We start from the raw sequence: 16,744 nt of genomic DNA on the forward strand, positions 1-16,744 counted from the left end.
AGGGTTCTTTAGTTATGGCTGAGTCACTTTTATTTGTTCTAGAAGGATCCGTTTCAGCCTCATGAGTCAGCTGAAGAGTAAGAATGCACATATAATTATTACATCACTATTTATCGTGAGGGCTGTGAAGGGAGGGAGGGATTTCCAGGTTGTGCTCACTGAGGAAAGAGCTCATTGACAGAGTCCCCTTTGCTCAAGTGTTTCCTGAATTAAATATGCCATGCATAGAGGTGCCTGGCTGGCTCAGTCCTTAGAACATGTGACTCTTATAAATTTGAGCCTTGTGTTGCATGCAGAGATTACCTGAAAATAAAATCTTTAGAAAAAAACAGGTCATGCATATGAGAAAGCACTTAGGACAGAGCCTGACCTGTGGTTGCGGAAGGTGATGATAGCCACAGGAAATAAGAATAATAGCTTTTCACTGTCTCGTGCTTGCGCATTTCATCCTCATGGCTGTTCTATGGGAGTTGGGGTATGGGTCCTCATCTCACTTGTCACATGAGGCAGAATGGTTACCTGGCCAGGGATCCCAACCCCGACTGATGGGAAGCATGGGAAATGCTGTGACAAAGCCAGAAACCAAACACTTAAGCCTGAAACCCAACTCATATCCCTCTGTAAAGTTCCTCCAGGGAACTTTCAAAAACATCCAGACTCTGATTTAATTTTTCTGAGAACATATATGTCCATCCCTCACTGCTCACAGCCACTGAAACTTCAGACCCTGGCAACCCCTCCCCATCCCTGGGAGTCTTGGCAGAGGGCACCCCAAGCTACCTGTCTTCCCGTGTGTGACAAGGTTGGTTGCTGATGGCACAGGCAGGCAGAAGCAGGTTGCACCTCTCTTCCTGCTAGGTTCCCTATTACTTTGCCCCACAGCCATGGTGCCTTCCGAGACTGTGCCATTGCCTGCTGACAGTCACAGTTTCCATTCAAGCGTTTAAAATGCTGACCAGGGCACCTGGGTGGCTCAGTGGGTTAAAGCCTCTGCCTTCGGCTCAGGTCATGATCCCAGGGTCCTGGGATCGAGCCCTGCATTGGGCTCTCTGCTCAGCAGGGAGCCTGCTTCCCCTTCTCTCTCTGCCTGCCTCTCTGCCTACTTGTGATCTCTGTCTGTCAAATAAATAAATAAAATCTTAAAAAAAAAAAATGCTGACCATAGCCATTCACTCCAAATACTTCCTTCACAGCCCCTAAATTGGGAGTCAGAGGTTCTTTCTCTGCATGTTTTGGGCAGGGACAGAGGGCAGAGGTTGACTGTTTGCATAGTCTATGCCCTGTCTCCGTCCCCAGGCTGGAGGTTTTACCTATCTTATCCCACTGAGTCCGAGGCAGTCCTGGGACAGGACTCCACAGATAGATGCAAATGATTCTCAGGGTTAAGAAACTAGCCCTCGGCACAAGGTGGGAGCAGTAGTGGCTGGACCTGGAAACTGAGGGGAGCTTCCCCACCCTTATGCTCGGTTCTACTCTATGATTACAATTTATATTTTTGGACTTCATGATGCTGTGGAATCGTGATGTGTGTAGAATCACTTTTTGAGAATATAATCTCAGGGGAAAAAAGCACAAAGCTGCACTTAGAGCTCAGTTGTAGGAGTGACATCACCCAGCATGGTGCCAGCCTCCCCTTGGCAGACAGGAAACCTGCGGGGAGATTTAATGTTTGTGACAGCCCTTTCTCACTAACGTTTTGCCCCATCCTGTCATCGATATTCTATTTTTACTTCAATAAGCATGCGGATGTGGCAGCCTGAAGAGTGGGCATCATATCTGGCCAGCCATGAGAGATCAGGTCGCCAGGCATGAAACGTAGAAAAGCTACGCTGTCTCCCTCTCTGGGTTTTGATGGTGGGAAGGGAGGCCCACCCAGGCCCACTGCCCACCTTCTTTTTTTTTTTTTTTCTTTTTAAAGATTTTATTTATTTATTTATTTATCAGAGAGAGAGTGAGTGAGAGCGAGCACAGGCAGACAGAGTGGAAGGCAGAGGCAGAGGGAGAAGCAGGCTCCCTGCGGAGCAAGGAGCCAGATGTGGGACTCGATCCCAGGACGCTGGGATCATGACCTGAGCCAAAGGCAGCTGCTTAACCAACTGAGCCACCCAGGCGTCCCCACTGCCCACCTTCTGACTTGGATGCGGCATCAGCAACACAAGAAGAGAAGTGGAGATGTTTTGCCTCTTATTTATTTATTTATTTATTACAGACTTTTATCTATTTATCTGAGATAGTGAGCAAATCAGAGAACACTAGAAGGGGGAGGGATAGAAGGAGAAGCAGGCTCTCTGCTGAGCAGGGAGCTCACCACAGGGGGCTTTATCCCAGGAACCTGGGATCATGACCTGAGCCGAAGGCAGTCACTCAACTGACTGAGCACCCCCAGGCATCCCTGTACCTCTTATTTATTGTCAATACCTCAAATACATCTGAAAGGTCCCAGTATGCTGAGACAGGGGTTTCACAGGAAACTGAAATTTGTCATCGGATTGTCACCGTAAGCCTGACGTGGGGTTCTGTCAGCTGACCTCTGTGGCGCATGTGACCCTGAGAGGTTGACTAGGTAGAGGGTAGGTGTCAGTCTGGAATGTGCTGTGAGGCCACAGGACAGCTCTCCCCTTCCCATGTGTGGTCGCCCACCCCTGAGTGCTGGCACATGACCTACCATGCCAGCTGTAGGCCACTGTGTGTCACTGTGAAAGAACAACAAAAGCGAAGAGAAAAGCTGAACTCTTCCTTAGGATGAAAACATAATGAGGTCTTTTATGTCCCACATGGGTGGAGGCCCTAGAGATCAGCCACAGGTGGGCTGGTGGCCTCAGTGTTCCTGCCACATACGTCCTGACAGGCGAAGATTTGCGCAGAAAGAGAAGTAAAAAAAAGTCCCTAGCAGTAGTCGGTCTCTGCTGTGGTGAGGTCAGGCCAGGATGTTCACCCTCCACCCCCCTTTGTCCCCTCAGTGAGGAAACCAGGTCTCAGCCAGGCCTCAGACAGGGGAAGGTGCTGGTGTTTCTGGGCTCACAGATAGGTCAGGGTGCAGGTGGGACCTCCAGGAAGTGGTGCAGCTGGGAGCATTCCTTCAGTTGGGGCCTGGCCTCTGTGGGAAGTTGCAGTCTGAGGACCCCTTCAGCAGCAGGCCTGGCCTACCCAGTGCGAGGGGAGCTGGGGCTGTCACTGTCACTGGCCTTGCATGGAGGAGCCTCCTTGGCCCTTCTGCTCCATACACAGATATCTTGGGACACCACTGAGGTGGCCCTTTGAGGAACACAGGATTGTCCTCTCACCCCAGGGTGGTTTGTGGATGGAGGGTGTTGGGAGAGGGCCCAGGCCAGAGAGAGGAGACTCTGAGTGGCATGGGGTGGTCCCTTCCTCTTGGGGGCAGGGACACAGGGTTCATGTCATACCATCTGGGAGTAGGTCGCTCTGTCCCCACTCTGCTCACCAATTCACTTTCACAGCCGGGGCTCACTTACCATGTCATTTGGCACAAGGGCCTGTGAAACAAATGGAATGATACCACAAAAGGCAAAGGTGTGTGACTCCATGGGTCCCACCTGCATGGCTGCTGCTGGGGAGGACTCCCCCACCCCCCACAGGCTCTCAGTTTTGGCCAAAAGGACCTTGGCCTGGGGGGTGGGATGGGAGCAGCTTGGCCCACGGAACCTTCTGAGGGTCTGGGGACCCCAGATGGGAGGGAATGAAGTGTGTGTTCTCCTGGGGGTCCCCTCTGTGGGTGGAGTCCTGCCCACAGCCCTGGCCTCCCTGACCTTCCTGCCCCAGTACTCCTTTCTTCTACCTTCTTCCTCGGGCGGGTCCCTTCCTTGCTACTTTCCAGGGTTGTGGTGAGAATACTTGTAGTGAAAATATCAAGAACACATCGTTAACAGTGGGTGGCAAGAAACAGAAGTGAGTCAGATCTGAATGTAGAGATCGCCTGCTTGCTAATCTGGGTCAGATGGATTCCCCAGAGCAAACAGCTACTCACTCTAGCTCGGAAGACCCAGTGCTGGTCATTACTGTAGCGAGCTCGCTTGCTTCCTGATTTTTTTGTTCTTAGAAAACGTACTTTACTTTGTAACCAATGCATGGTCTTTGTTGAAAAATTCTACCGTGTGAATAAACAGAAAGCCAATCCACCCACCAACCCACCCCTTAGTATAAAATCACTGATAATCACGTTACCCAGAAATAATCACTGTTCACATTTTTTGTATGTTCTTCATCTTCTTTTTCTCTTCATACACAGATGTCTTCTATACTGTTACACATATTTTACTGAAAACTGGCTACGTGGTCTGTAAGCTCTGTTGTCACTCAATGGTGTAGTAATACCTTTCCATGTCAATGGTAGGGTAGACACAGATATTTTTTTAGTTGCTGTTACAGTGAAAACAAAACAAAACACCCACACAAGTTAAAAAACTTAAGCGAGCAGTCACATTTCTAGAGACAGAAAGAATGGTAGGTGCCAGGGGTTGTGGGGGAAGGGATGGGAAGTATTCTTTTTCATTTTTTTTTTTAAGATTTTATTTATTTATATGTCAGAGAGAGAGAGCACATGAGTGAGCACAAGCAGGGGGAGCACAGGAAGAGGCAGAGGGAGAAGAAGGCTCCCCGCTGAGCAGGGAGTCCAATGTGAGACTCAATCCAGAACTCTGGGATCATGACCTGAGCCAAAGGCGGACACTGAACTGACTGAGCCACCCAGACATCCCGGGAAGTTGGTTTTTAATGGGGACAGAGTTCAGTTTGGGAAAGCGGAAAGGTTCTGGAGGTGGGTGGCAGTGATGGTTGTACAACAGTCTGAATGGATGTAATGGCCGCTGAACTGTGGGCTTAAAAATGGCATAGGTGGCTCAGTGGGTTAAGCTGCTGCCTTCGGCTCAGGTCATGATCCCAGGGTCCTGGGATCAAGCCCCACATCGGGCTCTCTGCTCAGCAGGGAGCCTGCTTCCTCTTTCTCTCTGCCTGCCTCTCTGCCTGCTTGTCATCTCTCTCTGTCAAATAAATAAATAAAATCTTAAAAAAAAAATGGCATAGGTGGTAAATTTCATGTCATGCGTATTTTACCACAATAAAAAAATATATAAAATAAATTATTTAAAAACAGTGTGAATAATTCAAAGTTTTGTTAAATGAAAACTGAAAGACTCCCGTCCTACCCTCCTCACACTCAATATGTGGGCTGTTGAAGAGATAGCTGATACTTTAAAAATATAATAGCAACAACCATGATGTTTCTGTGTTAGAGCTGAGTAGGTCATACACACTGTGTCATTTAATCCTTGGGAAAGAGGTATGAGATCGACAGAGCTGGTTTCCATTCCGGAACCTGAACTCTAAACAGCTCAGCTCTGTTACTTCTTTTTTTTTTTTTTTTTAAGATTTTATTTATTTATTTGACAGAGAGAGATCACAAGTAGGCAGAGAGGCAGGCAGAGAAAGGAGGAAGAAGGCTCCCTGCTGAGCAGAGAGCCTGATGCGGGGCTGGATCCCAGGACCTCGAGACCATGACTCGAGCTGAAGGCAGAAGCTTAACCCACTGAGCCACCCAGGCGCGCTGCTACTTCTTTTTTTTAAGATTTTATTTTTAGGGCACCTGGGTAGCTCAGTCAGTTAGTTGGGTGTCTGCCCTTGGCTCTGGTCATGATCCTGGAGACCTGGGATTGAGCCCTACATCGGGCTCTCTGCTCAGTAGGGAGCCTGTCTCTCCCTCCATGCAGCCCCCCACCACCCTGACTTGGGCATTCACTCTTTCTTGTTCACTCTTTCTCTAAAATAAATGAATAAGATCTTAAAAAAAAAAAAGATTTTATTTTTAAGGAAACTCTATACCCACCCTGGGTCTCAGACTCACCCCAAGATCAAGAGGTCCACGCTCCACCAGCTGAGCCAGTCAGGTGGCCCTACTACTTCATTCATAAGATAATTTTATTTTTGTATTTATTTAAAAGATCTTATTTATTTATTTGACAGAGAGAGAGAAAGAGAGAGAGAGCACAAGTAGACAGAGAGGCAGGAGGAGGGAGAGGGGGAAGCAGGCTCCCTGCTGAGCAGAGAGCCCCACATGGGGCTCAATCCCTACCCTGAGATCATGATTTGGGCTGAAGGCAGAGGCTTAATCCTTTGAGCCACCCAGGCACCCCGATTTTATTTAAGAGATAATAAGGGGTGCCTGGATGACTGGGTGGCTCAGTCATTTAAGAGATCATAGTAAGTCATTTTCAGGGAAGGAGAAAGTCACCCATCATCCACCACTCAGCCTCCTCACTACTTTTGTGCATTCCCTGTAGCCTTTCTTCCCATGTTTCCACCCTCTTCTACTTGTGCAGGCAGCCCCCGGTGTGGTGCCACCTGCAGAGGGGCCTCGGGGGCTTCAGGGGCGCACAACACTGGTGTCCCAGTACTTCTGCTGAGCCAGTCCAGCGGGGGCAGTGAAACCAGCCTTAGCTTTGAATCTTACCAGTTGTTTGATTGGAGACAAATCATTTCACCTATCTGAACCTCAATGTGCTTAAAAATAAAATGCGGACAATTCTGTCAGCCACCAGAGATTATCGTGAAAATCAGTCTCTGTGGTTCCTTACAAGCGTAGTGCCATGTATTCTTAGGCATTATTATTCTAGTCCTAAAGCTTGGGTTTGAAAAGCTTGGCCTCTTGGTAACAATGGGTTTTGTTTCGAGAGAGACACAGTTTACCTGTTAGAGGAATTGCTACCAGAGGGAGACTCAAAGGCTGGAGATGTTTCATCCTAGCCCCACCTGGTGCATGTGCGAGCAAGATGGAGGCTGGCCCTAGAATTCCAGGACCGCTGTTTCTGTGGTTCTCAAATATGGGTCCGCCCCAGACCACCCGATGGTGAAGGGCTTTGAATGCAGGGTTTGGGACTTTGGGTTTGGTCTGGAAGTTAATGGGGAGATACAAGGATCTGGGAGAGGAGTGTGCGCTTCATCTGGACTGTGGGAGTTCATAAAGGCTTTAAACAGGGAAGTGAAGAGACAAGAGTTGTATTTTAGCAAGATGTGGCCTGGGCAGGGGTCTGGAGGCTGCCCCAGATGGAGGTGGCTGCTGGCCCTTGAAGACGATGCCAGGACAGTGGTGGGGGAGGCGAGAGGAAGCTGTGTCACAGACTACATGCAGGCTCAGAGGAGCTGGTCGGGAGCCGGTGTAGATACGCCCTCACACCACTTTTGGGGTTTCTCACCTTGGTGCAAAGGGGAAGAGATTCTTGTCAAGAACCAGGGAACCTCCAGCCAGACTTCTTTGGCCAGTCCTGCCTGTCCAGGCTGTGTGATCTTTGTGATCTTTGGCCGGCCACTTAACCTGCTCAGGCCTCAGTTTCCTCATTTCTAGTGGGGATGAAATGCAAACAGCTTATGAGGATTTGAAGGCTGCACAGCTGGGTGTGGCATGCTTAGTGTTCTTTGGGGCTCTTTGCAGGATCCCCATCTGTAAGACATGATTCCATGCTTGTGGAAGGGGAAGCTATAGGACCACCAGGCTTTCTTTTCTTTCTTTCTTTTTTTTTTTTTTAAAGATTTATTTATTTATTTATTTGACAGAGAGAGATTACAAGTAGACAGAGAGGCAGGCAGAGAGAGAGGAGGAAGCAGGCTCCCTGCTGAGCAGAGAGCCCGATGCGGGACTCGATCCCAGGACCCTGAGATCATGACCTGAGCCGAAGGCAGTGGCTTAACCCACTGAGCCACCCAGGTGCCCCCAACCAGGCTTTCTTATGTAGAGGCTCCCCTAGGGACTTGGTGGGGTGAAGATGTATAACTTCCTCCCATGTTTGGGGAAATGTATAGTGGATGAAAAGCTCTTCCAAGTCTATGTTCCCATTACCTTCCTCTTAACAACCCTTTTAGATAGGCACCCTCTCCAGATTATTTACTTATTTATTTGAGATAGAGCTAGAGCAAGTGAGCAAGCGAGTGAGCAAGAAAAAGCATGGTGGGGGGAAGGGTTAGAGGAAGAAGCAGACACCCCACTGAACAGGGAGCCTGATGCGAGGCTCAATCCCAGAACCCTGGGATAATGACCTGAGCCGAAGGCAGATGCTTACTTAACCCACTGACCTACACAGGCATCCTAACCCTCTCTACTTTATAGCTGAGGAAACAGGCTCAGAGGAGAGTCTTGTCTAAGGTCACAGCGCTGGTAGGATTGGAAGCTAGTTTTGGGTGACTCAGTGTCAGAGCCGGACCCATCACAGGAAATTGTCATGTGTCCCCAGTACATACATGGGGAGGCTGAGGCCGGGAGGGGAAGAACTTACCCGGCCACAGTGAATTCAAGATGGAGCCAGGAACAGAGCCCGGATCTCTGATTTGTAGACCCCACCTCTTGATGGCTTTCCCACTTCACTGAGTATTAGCTGCTTTTTGTCTTTCTACCTTGCTTCATGGAAACCAGTTCCTGAAATCAAGTCTTCTTTCCTAGACCTCCCAGACGCTGTGAAGCCAGGAGGGCCGTTGGCAGCTTCTGTAAGAAACACTGAAGAAGAACAGGAAAAGGGGCCGTCTGTGGGGCCAGTCTCCTTTCCAGGCCCAGGTATTTTAAATTAAATTAATTTTTTTAATTTAAAGAAAATGTATTTAAGGAAATGTTTTATCTATCAGGATATTCAGCTCAGCATATAATAGCAAAAATTTGAAAATAACAAGGAGGATGGTAAAGTTAATGACAGAACAATACAACACTGTTAAAAATGTTGTGGATGTATATACATACATGGAGACATGCTCACAATATATTGAATTTAAAAAGTAAAAAAAAAATGGGCGCCTGGGTGGCTCAGTGGGTTAAAGCATCTGCCTTCAGCTCAGGCCATGATCCCAATGTTCTGGGATTGAGCCCCCCATCGGGCTCTCTGCTCAGTGGGGAGCCTGCTTCCCCCTCTCTATGCCTGCTTCTCTGTCTACTTGTGATCTCTCTCTCTGTCAAATAAATAAATAAAATCTTTAAAAAAAAAAAAGTAAAAAAAGTCAGATACCAACAGAATATAAACTGCTTATTACTGTTTTTTTGTTTTTTAAATATTTTAAATCAGTTAGCTGTACAAGTTAGGTATGGTGATTCCATTTTACAGATGAGGCAATTGAGGCATAGAGAAGTTACACAGCCCGCTAAGGTCACATGCTGTGGGACCCAGGTATTTTCCCTGTGGTTTCCTGAGTCCCGAGCACAGGTGGGTCCTGCTGCTGGTTCCAGCTGAGAACCTGATCACCTCTCCACTCCGTACTGCCCATGGCAGCTGTGTGTGTGGGGTGGTGACTGGTGCTGCCTGCCCACCTCCTCACCTTCCTCTCCTCTGCCCCTCACACATTTGCTGCTTTGTTCCACAGCACCTGAGGTGATTTGCTCAAGGTCACGAAAGTAGGAAGTCACATCTGAGTAGTGTGGTTTAAATGCCTCTGTCCTTAACACCAACCACACTGCTGTCCCAGAGCCTTTCAGACCACTTCAGATTGGGCTCCCACCCCCTTGTGCCCAGGGAAGGGTTTGGGGACAGTTTGTCAAATGATGGAAGGACTCAGCCTGCAGATGTCTTCCCTGGGGCAGTGTCGGGCGATGGGGGGGGGGGGGGCTCGGGGGAGAGGTACCATTATTCACACTGTTTTCACCCGTGTGTCCCTTCTCACCACCTCTCCCCGGGTGCCTGGCCTCCCTTCTGCTCTGCTGTAGGCTCCGAGTGGTGTGCTGAAGCTCCCAAATCCAAGAAATCTCAGTTCATTGATGCTGTTCCTGAAGCCGGGGTCAGCAGTGGCCTAGAGGAGCGCACCTGGGTGTGTGCATTAGACAAACCTGTATTTGAATCCCACCTCTCAGTTCCTGGCAGGAGAATTACTTAGCTTCTCTATACCTCGGTTTCTTTATCTAAAAAGATAAAAGGGTGCCTGGGTAGCTCAGTTGGTTGGGCGACCGACTCTTGATTTCGGGGAGTCGTGATCTTGGGGTTGTGAGATTGAATCCCACATTGAGCTCTTTGCTCAGTGCAAAGTCTGTTTGAGATTTTCTCTCTCCCTCTGCCCCTCTCCCCGCTCACGTGTGCTGTCTCTCTCTAAATGAATAAGTAAAATCTTAAAAAAATCAGGCACAGTAACGAGAGACTATGTCAACATGTCATAGTTACTATGGCAACATGTCAGTGTTGCTACCATTAGGTGCCCATCAAATGTTAGTTAATATTAGCAGTGTTCTGGACACCCCAGATAGGCTGAAGCTGGGAAAATAATTCTAGGCCAGGAAGTCTGAACTGTTAACTGTAGCTAAAGATAAAAAACAAAAACCAGGGCAGAGCTGTGATCAGCAATTAAAGATAAAGGAAAGTGGTCCTCAAGCAAAGGTGATACTGGTTGATGGCCAAAGAGAAACATTACAGTAAAGCAGGGAAATTCTAGGGGAATGCTGGCCCAGATGGAGGAGGGGATAGGGGTTACCAACTCTGGTGTTCCTTGTGTAGGGCTACTGCAGAAACCAGCCTCATCTGGAGAGGCCTTTGCACTGACATGGACAAAGCGGGTGGGGAGCTCCAGGGCAGGATGCAGCAACCTCCCTCCCCAGTGTTCTTGACTCATGCCTGTAGTGACCCAGCCCAGCAGAACAAGAGTTGGTGTATTCTGCTTGGGAAAGCTGACATTCCAGAAAGACTTCCGCAGGAAATGTTTATCCTAGTGAAAGTTTTGGCACATGGAGGGTGATTGCTTTGGAAAGGACATGTGTGAAGCTGAGTGTCTTCCCTGACCCAGGGCTTCCACCAAACGTTTACAAAGCAAGTCTAGTTCTTATCTGATTTGTCAGTTTTGCGGCACTGGCTCCAATCCCATTCAATTTCTCCCCCAAACCACAGGGATAAAGAGCTCCTCCTTCAACTAGTAGCCCTCATATGTCACAAGAGCAGACCTCGGTAACACCCTCCCAATCTCAGGAGAATCCCAGGCGTCAAGCCAGCCAGAAAGTCATGATTTATGTGAAGCCAGTGTTGGCCTGCCGGTCAATGGGCAAAGGGAGAGGGACCATCCACACAGTGAGAACCCCATCCTGAGGCCAGCTCTGGGTGGGGCCAGCATAGGGCAGAACTTGAGAGGAGAAGCAGGAGGGAAATGGAGTAGTCTAGAGCAGCGGTCCCCAGGGCATGGACCCTGGATCCCCGTGATTCAAGAGAGCTCGGATGTTAGAAAAGATGTATATCTCACGCGTAAAAAACTCTGGGGATTTCAAGGGTAAATACATCATGTGTGAATTAAAGCCGATTGAAAGAAAAACTTCAAGTCACTCACAGTGAGGCGGCACAGAGACACAGCTAACAATTAGGAGAGAGATAAACATGACCACAGTTTGGGGACCCAAGCCAGAGGTATTGAGCCAAGGCTGAGAGAAGGAAGGGTATGGTTAGAGGCAGCAGTGGTGTGTCAGCAGAGGTCTCTGGTCTGGCCAACAGAGGCCTGTATTGGACAAGATCACCTGAGAAGCAGGAGGATTTTTACAGGACAAAGGCCTGAGAGAAAATAGGGAAGGAGCTGGGTGAAGCTGGAGGAGGCTTGGGGTCTGGGTGAAGGAAAGAAGGTGGGCAGGTTGGGTAGGAGTGTCTAAGGCAGGCTCCCCTGGTGTCTTTAGGGAGAACAGGGCCCTGGATCTCCCCTTCTTGTCCCCTCCACACTTAGTCACAGGGGAGCAGCCCCTGGGAAGCTTGGGTGGATGTGGGCATGGATTTGAGAGTGTGGTGGGGCTCTTAGCTGTCTAGAGGTCTAGAACCGTGGACTCAGAGAGAGGTTTAGGCTGCCCCTCCTCTTGGGCTCTGTGAGGATGAAAGAGGCTTAGCCAGCGTTAGGTGAGCTTTGTTTTATCAGTTGCCTCGGCTGATAGTTTAGTAAGCCTGATTCTAGCTTCATCAGGGTGCTATTTTCAGTCTTCCGAATTAATTTTCTTTTTTATGGCCAAAGTTCCAGATTAATCCCTCATTTCCTGATGTTATAAACCAGAAATACCTGAAATAGGAGGCTTGGGCCAGCCACCCTGGGGTCAAGGCCAGGTTCCCTTGGAGGGCTGGTGCCCAGTTACTCAGAGGCCATCCCAGATAATGACATCTGAAGCTTCTGGCTTCTGGCCAAGGCCTGTTCCTGCGTGGATCGGCCACCACAGCTCGTCCCTCATGCCATCTCCACCCTGGCTTGCACCCACTCTAATTCATCAGACTCCAGACTGCCTTGTTAGTGTACAGGTTAATCCTTTTCTGGTGCCCCTCGAAGAAATGTCACTTCTTTAACCTGGCTTTTACGTGACCCCAAACTACTCTTCAAGCCCTCTCTCTCCCAAATCTTCTTCATTCTCTAAGGGTTTAGAGCACGGATTCTGGGGATGCTGGATTGACTCAGTCAGCTGAGCTGCCAACTCTTGATTTGAGCTCAGGTCTTGATCTCAGGGCTGTGAGTTCAAGCCCTGCCTTGGGCTCCCTGCCCTGCACTGGGTGCCCTGCATGGAGCCTGCCTAAAAACAAAACAAAACAAAAAAACAAAACCATGGACTCTAGAGCCACTGACTGTGTGCCCTTAGAAAGGTTTCTTTACCTCTCTCTGCCTCAGTTTCACCATCTATAAAGAGAACATGGTAATAGTACCTGTCTCCTAGGATTGTCATCATGATTAAGAGACTTAACACACTGACTCATTTAGAGCAGGGCCTTGTGTGACAGTGGTGTTTGCTAGCTAGGCATGCCTGAGTAATTTCTGCATGCCTGAGCTTGCCTGCTCTCATACCTCCCCACAGTCAGTCCTACTCCTTCAGTGCCCGCTATCCACTTTTTTGAAATCCTCTGTGAAACCCTCCTTGGCCTCCCAACCTGCTTGGGTGGCCTCTCTGCTGCCTCTGCCCTTGGAGGCTGGTTATGGCCATTGCTGCTGCAATGGAGTTTTCCGGAAAGCGGGCTCCGCCGTTAATCACCTCTGTGTCCTTCATTGCTCTTTGTGCGGGAGGTGGGCCAGAGTAGGGCTTGGAAGTCACATGGATGTCCATCCGAAGCCTGGCCCTGCCACTTACTGGCTGAGTGGCCCTGAGCCAGTAGCCACCTCTAGTGCCTCTACTTCTCCCCTGGCCCAGTGGGAATCATATATGGAACCAAACTTTGGGGCTGTCACAGAGTGTCACTAAGGTGGCTCGTGAGGAGCGTATAGGCTGGCCCGTGGGGGTGTCAGGAAATAGCAGGTGTCATTGGTGACAAAAAGTGTTTGTGGAATGAAGGAGAAATTGGTGTGGGAACTGGTTGCCAACCCCTCCTGTCTTCCTCTTTTCTAGGGCACGGCCAGACCCATGGTCCCTCCCTTTCAGGGCGTGCTCCAGCCAGAGCCAACCTCCCGCCTCCTTCTGCAGATGACCCTCATTCCTTAAAAACTGACTTTCCTGTTTCATCCGATTCAAAGGTAAATCTGGGAATACCACCTTCCTCCCCCAACCCCCAGCTGTGGCTCCCACTCAAAAATGCAATGTGCTGGGGCTCCTGGCTGGCTCAGTCAGGAGAGCTTACAGCTCTTGATCTTGGGATCATGAGTTCGAGCCCTATGTTGGGTATAGAGATGACATAAATGAATAAAATGGGAAGAAAAAAAAAAGACCAAAATGCAGGCTAGGGGTTAAGGGGATAGGGAGAAAGGAATTACTCCAAGCTTCCAAGACTAAATGCAGGCTATCAATGCAGCTAGGGCCTGGGGCCCTGGCATTGGGGGTGCCCTTTACACAAATACATGTTTTTAAATGTGCTTTTCCATTCTTTGTGTTTGATGGGAACTGATACATGGTATCTTTCTCCCCACAAAATATATTGGTTACATGTATACTAAGTCATTTGCTTACAAACCACCTCTCTTCTAACCCTTTCCCACCCCATACATGTCTGAATTATCCCAAATTTGCAGTGACTTGGGTCCAGGACCACATGTGACCTTTAGGGTCTTAGACACTTTTGCCTTTGTGGGCCTTTTCTCTCCTTCATGGAAAAAAAAAAAAAAAAGAGGTAAATCTGGGAATATATTTTACAATTGCACTGCACAAAGATGAACCTAATCCAACCTGTATTAAAAAATTAAAACAATTTCTTTGACTCTAAAAGTTCACTCTTATTCTTCTGGCTTTAAAAGAAATCAAAATATTTTTGTGGGCCTCTAAAAGTATCCTGGGCAGGGTGCCTAGCAGAAAAGCCAATGCTACATGGGTCTGGTTAATGAGACTCTTCCATAAAGGAGACGAGCACTTAAGCATGTTTTTGTTTTGTTTTTTAATACATAATTACTAATCTTCAAAGATCATTTACTAATTGGTGGACTGATCATGGTATAGATAGTGTTAAGTGAAATCACCAGAAGACAAAACTATGTGTATGGCATGATCCTGATTTTAAAAAGAAATCCTGGGGTGCCTGGGTGGCTCAGTGGGTTAAGCCTCTGCCTTTGGCTCAGGTCATGGTCTCAGAGTCCTGGGATCAAGCCCCGCATTAGGCTTTCTGTTTAGCAGGGAGCCTGCTTCCCTCTCTGTCTCTGTCTGCCTCTCTGCCTGTTTGTGATCTCTCTCTCTCTCTGTCAAATAAATAAATAAAATCTTTAAAAAAAAAAAAAAAGGAAAAGAAATCCCGTGTATCTAATTTATAAGAAATACTTTAAACTCTCATAGCAGTTCAGTGGATAATGGGATCGTGGATGGTATTCACCCTCTAATTTTCAAAAACTGTAAGAGCATAGATAACTTAAAAAAAGTTAAACCTCTGTACACCTATTTTTAAGAAGGTACGTGACTGAGGGAGAGCTGCTTTTCAGAGACTCACACAGAATTGCATTTGTTTGTGTGAACCTAGATCCTGCTTCCCAGCATGTATACCATGTGTAGGACCTGGGGCATCAGTTCAGCTGCTGACCAGCTGTGTGACCTCACCTTAGCTCTCTGACCCCCTTGGTTCTCACTTTTGTAAACTGGGGAAAAAGACAAAGCAAAAACCGTAGCCACGTGCCAGGAATATTCACATTTTAATTGGTCTGCAGGATTAAGCTCCGGAGTACTATGGTTATCTTCATTTTTGCTGCTCTGGAAACTAAGGTTCAGAGAGGTTAAGCTGCTTCCCCAAGGTCACGGAGCCAGTTAGAGGCAGAGCTGGGATTTGAGCGGGCCCTATCCATGTCCTATAAAGGACCATTTCTCCTCACTGGACAAGATGAATTCCCCCACCTCTTCAGCTTTGATGAGCTAAGATTCCCTGAGGTAGTAGGGAAAAAATAGTTTCCATTTTAATCCCATACTAATCTCCATCTCTTCTGTCTGCATTCCCAGGGCTTTAGTACCTCCATTCCTAAGCAGGAAACACTTGTGAGCCAAGCTGAAGACAGCCTTTTCTGGAGCGAGGCAGATGTGGTCCAGGCAACTGAAAACTTCAACCAAAACCACAAAATCAGTGAGGGGACCTTTGCTGACATCTACAAAGGGCAAAGGCATGGCACACCATTTGTCTTCAAGAAGCTCAGAGAGGCGAGCACTTCTTGGTTTCAAGTAAGGGGTGGAAGTTCTACTGGTGAGCCTGGATTTTCATGTTTCATTGTCTTTTCCCACAGGTGGCCTACTCAGGTCCAGGATCAGTCGAAAAATTCTTCCAGGCAGAGGTACAAATTTGTCGCAGGTAAGCCTCCCCTTTGGAAAATACTTTACTTAATGATGACGGCTAACCTGGAGATAGTGCTTCCTGTATGCCAGGCATGTCTTAAAATTCCACATGTAAAAATTCACTGAATCCTCATAAGAACCTTGTAACATTGCTGCTCCTATCAGCATTGTTTTGTACATGTGCAAATTGAGGCCCAGAGAGGTTAAGTGTCTTGTCCAAGATCGCACAGCTGGTAAGTAGCAGAGCTAGAATTTGAACCTAGGTTGGTCTGGCTTCGTAGTCCATGCTTTTTCTCTGAAGCACCTATATGCATGGATTAGAATTATCAAATTCTCTTGGCTCGCTTGGCCCAGCTCTTTCCTTCCATGGTGGAAGAAATCTGTTTCTATCCTGTTTTTTTGAGATGGTCAGAGATTTACTGTTTCCAACTCCAATGGCAAATCCATCTCAAAACGGTGTTGCCCCAGAGTAGGACTTAGCAAATGATGCCCAGTGGGCCAGATCAGGCCATGCCTGTGTGTGTGTAGTCTGATTGCTAAGAATGGGTTCTCCATTATAATTATGAGAAGAAGATTTCATGATACGTGAAAAGTATATGAAATTCAGATTTCCATGTCCATGATAAAGTTTTATTGGAACAGTTACACTTATCTCTGTCTTCTCTCTGGCTGTTTGTGTGGGATAGTGCACTGTTGAGTGGTTGCCGCAGAGACCATATTGACCTACAAAGTCTAAGATATTTACTGTCTAGCCTTTGGCAGAGACTTTTTTTTTTAAAAAGATTTATTTCTTTATTTTGAGAGAGAGCAGGGAGGGGAAGAGAGAAAGGGAGAGAGAGTCTCCAGCAGACTCTGCGTGGAGCGAGATCATTACCGAAGGGGAAACTAGAGTCTGATACTCAACCGGCTGTGCCACCTAGGCACCCCAACAGAGAAATTTTGAGCCATAAAGTCCTGAGCAATAAAGACCTTCAAAAGCCCTCCTCAAACCTGCTCGTTTTACAGATGGGGAAACTGAGGCTGAGAAGGGAAGTGAGCCTGCCTGTCCCGGAGCTGGCAGGGGACTGGCAAAAAGAACGGGAAGGACGTGGGGAGACTTGTTCT

General features: G+C 48.0%; 1 protein-coding gene across 3 annotated transcripts in view; it reads left to right on the top strand.

Annotated features, from left to right (window-relative positions):
* IRAK2 (interleukin 1 receptor associated kinase 2) overlaps positions 1 to 16,744 on the top strand; it is a 59,136-nt gene that overhangs the window by 19,361 nt on the left and 23,031 nt on the right. For 2 of the 3 annotated variants that reach the window (XM_059387896.1, XM_059387897.1), the window contains exons 3-6: positions 8,444 to 8,554; positions 13,295 to 13,419; positions 15,314 to 15,508; positions 15,592 to 15,656. In XM_059387896.1, the coding sequence (XP_059243879.1) occupies positions 8,444 to 8,554; positions 13,295 to 13,419; positions 15,314 to 15,508; positions 15,592 to 15,656 (496 nt within the window). The remainder of the gene's footprint in view (positions 1 to 8,443; positions 8,555 to 13,294; positions 13,420 to 15,313; positions 15,509 to 15,591; positions 15,657 to 16,744) is intronic. The other variant, XM_059387899.1, reaches the window with a different exon arrangement.

The sequence above is a fragment of the Mustela nigripes genome, chromosome 2, assembly GCF_022355385.1.
Source record: "Mustela nigripes isolate SB6536 chromosome 2, MUSNIG.SB6536, whole genome shotgun sequence".
NCBI lineage: Eukaryota > Metazoa > Chordata > Mammalia > Carnivora > Mustelidae > Mustela > Mustela nigripes.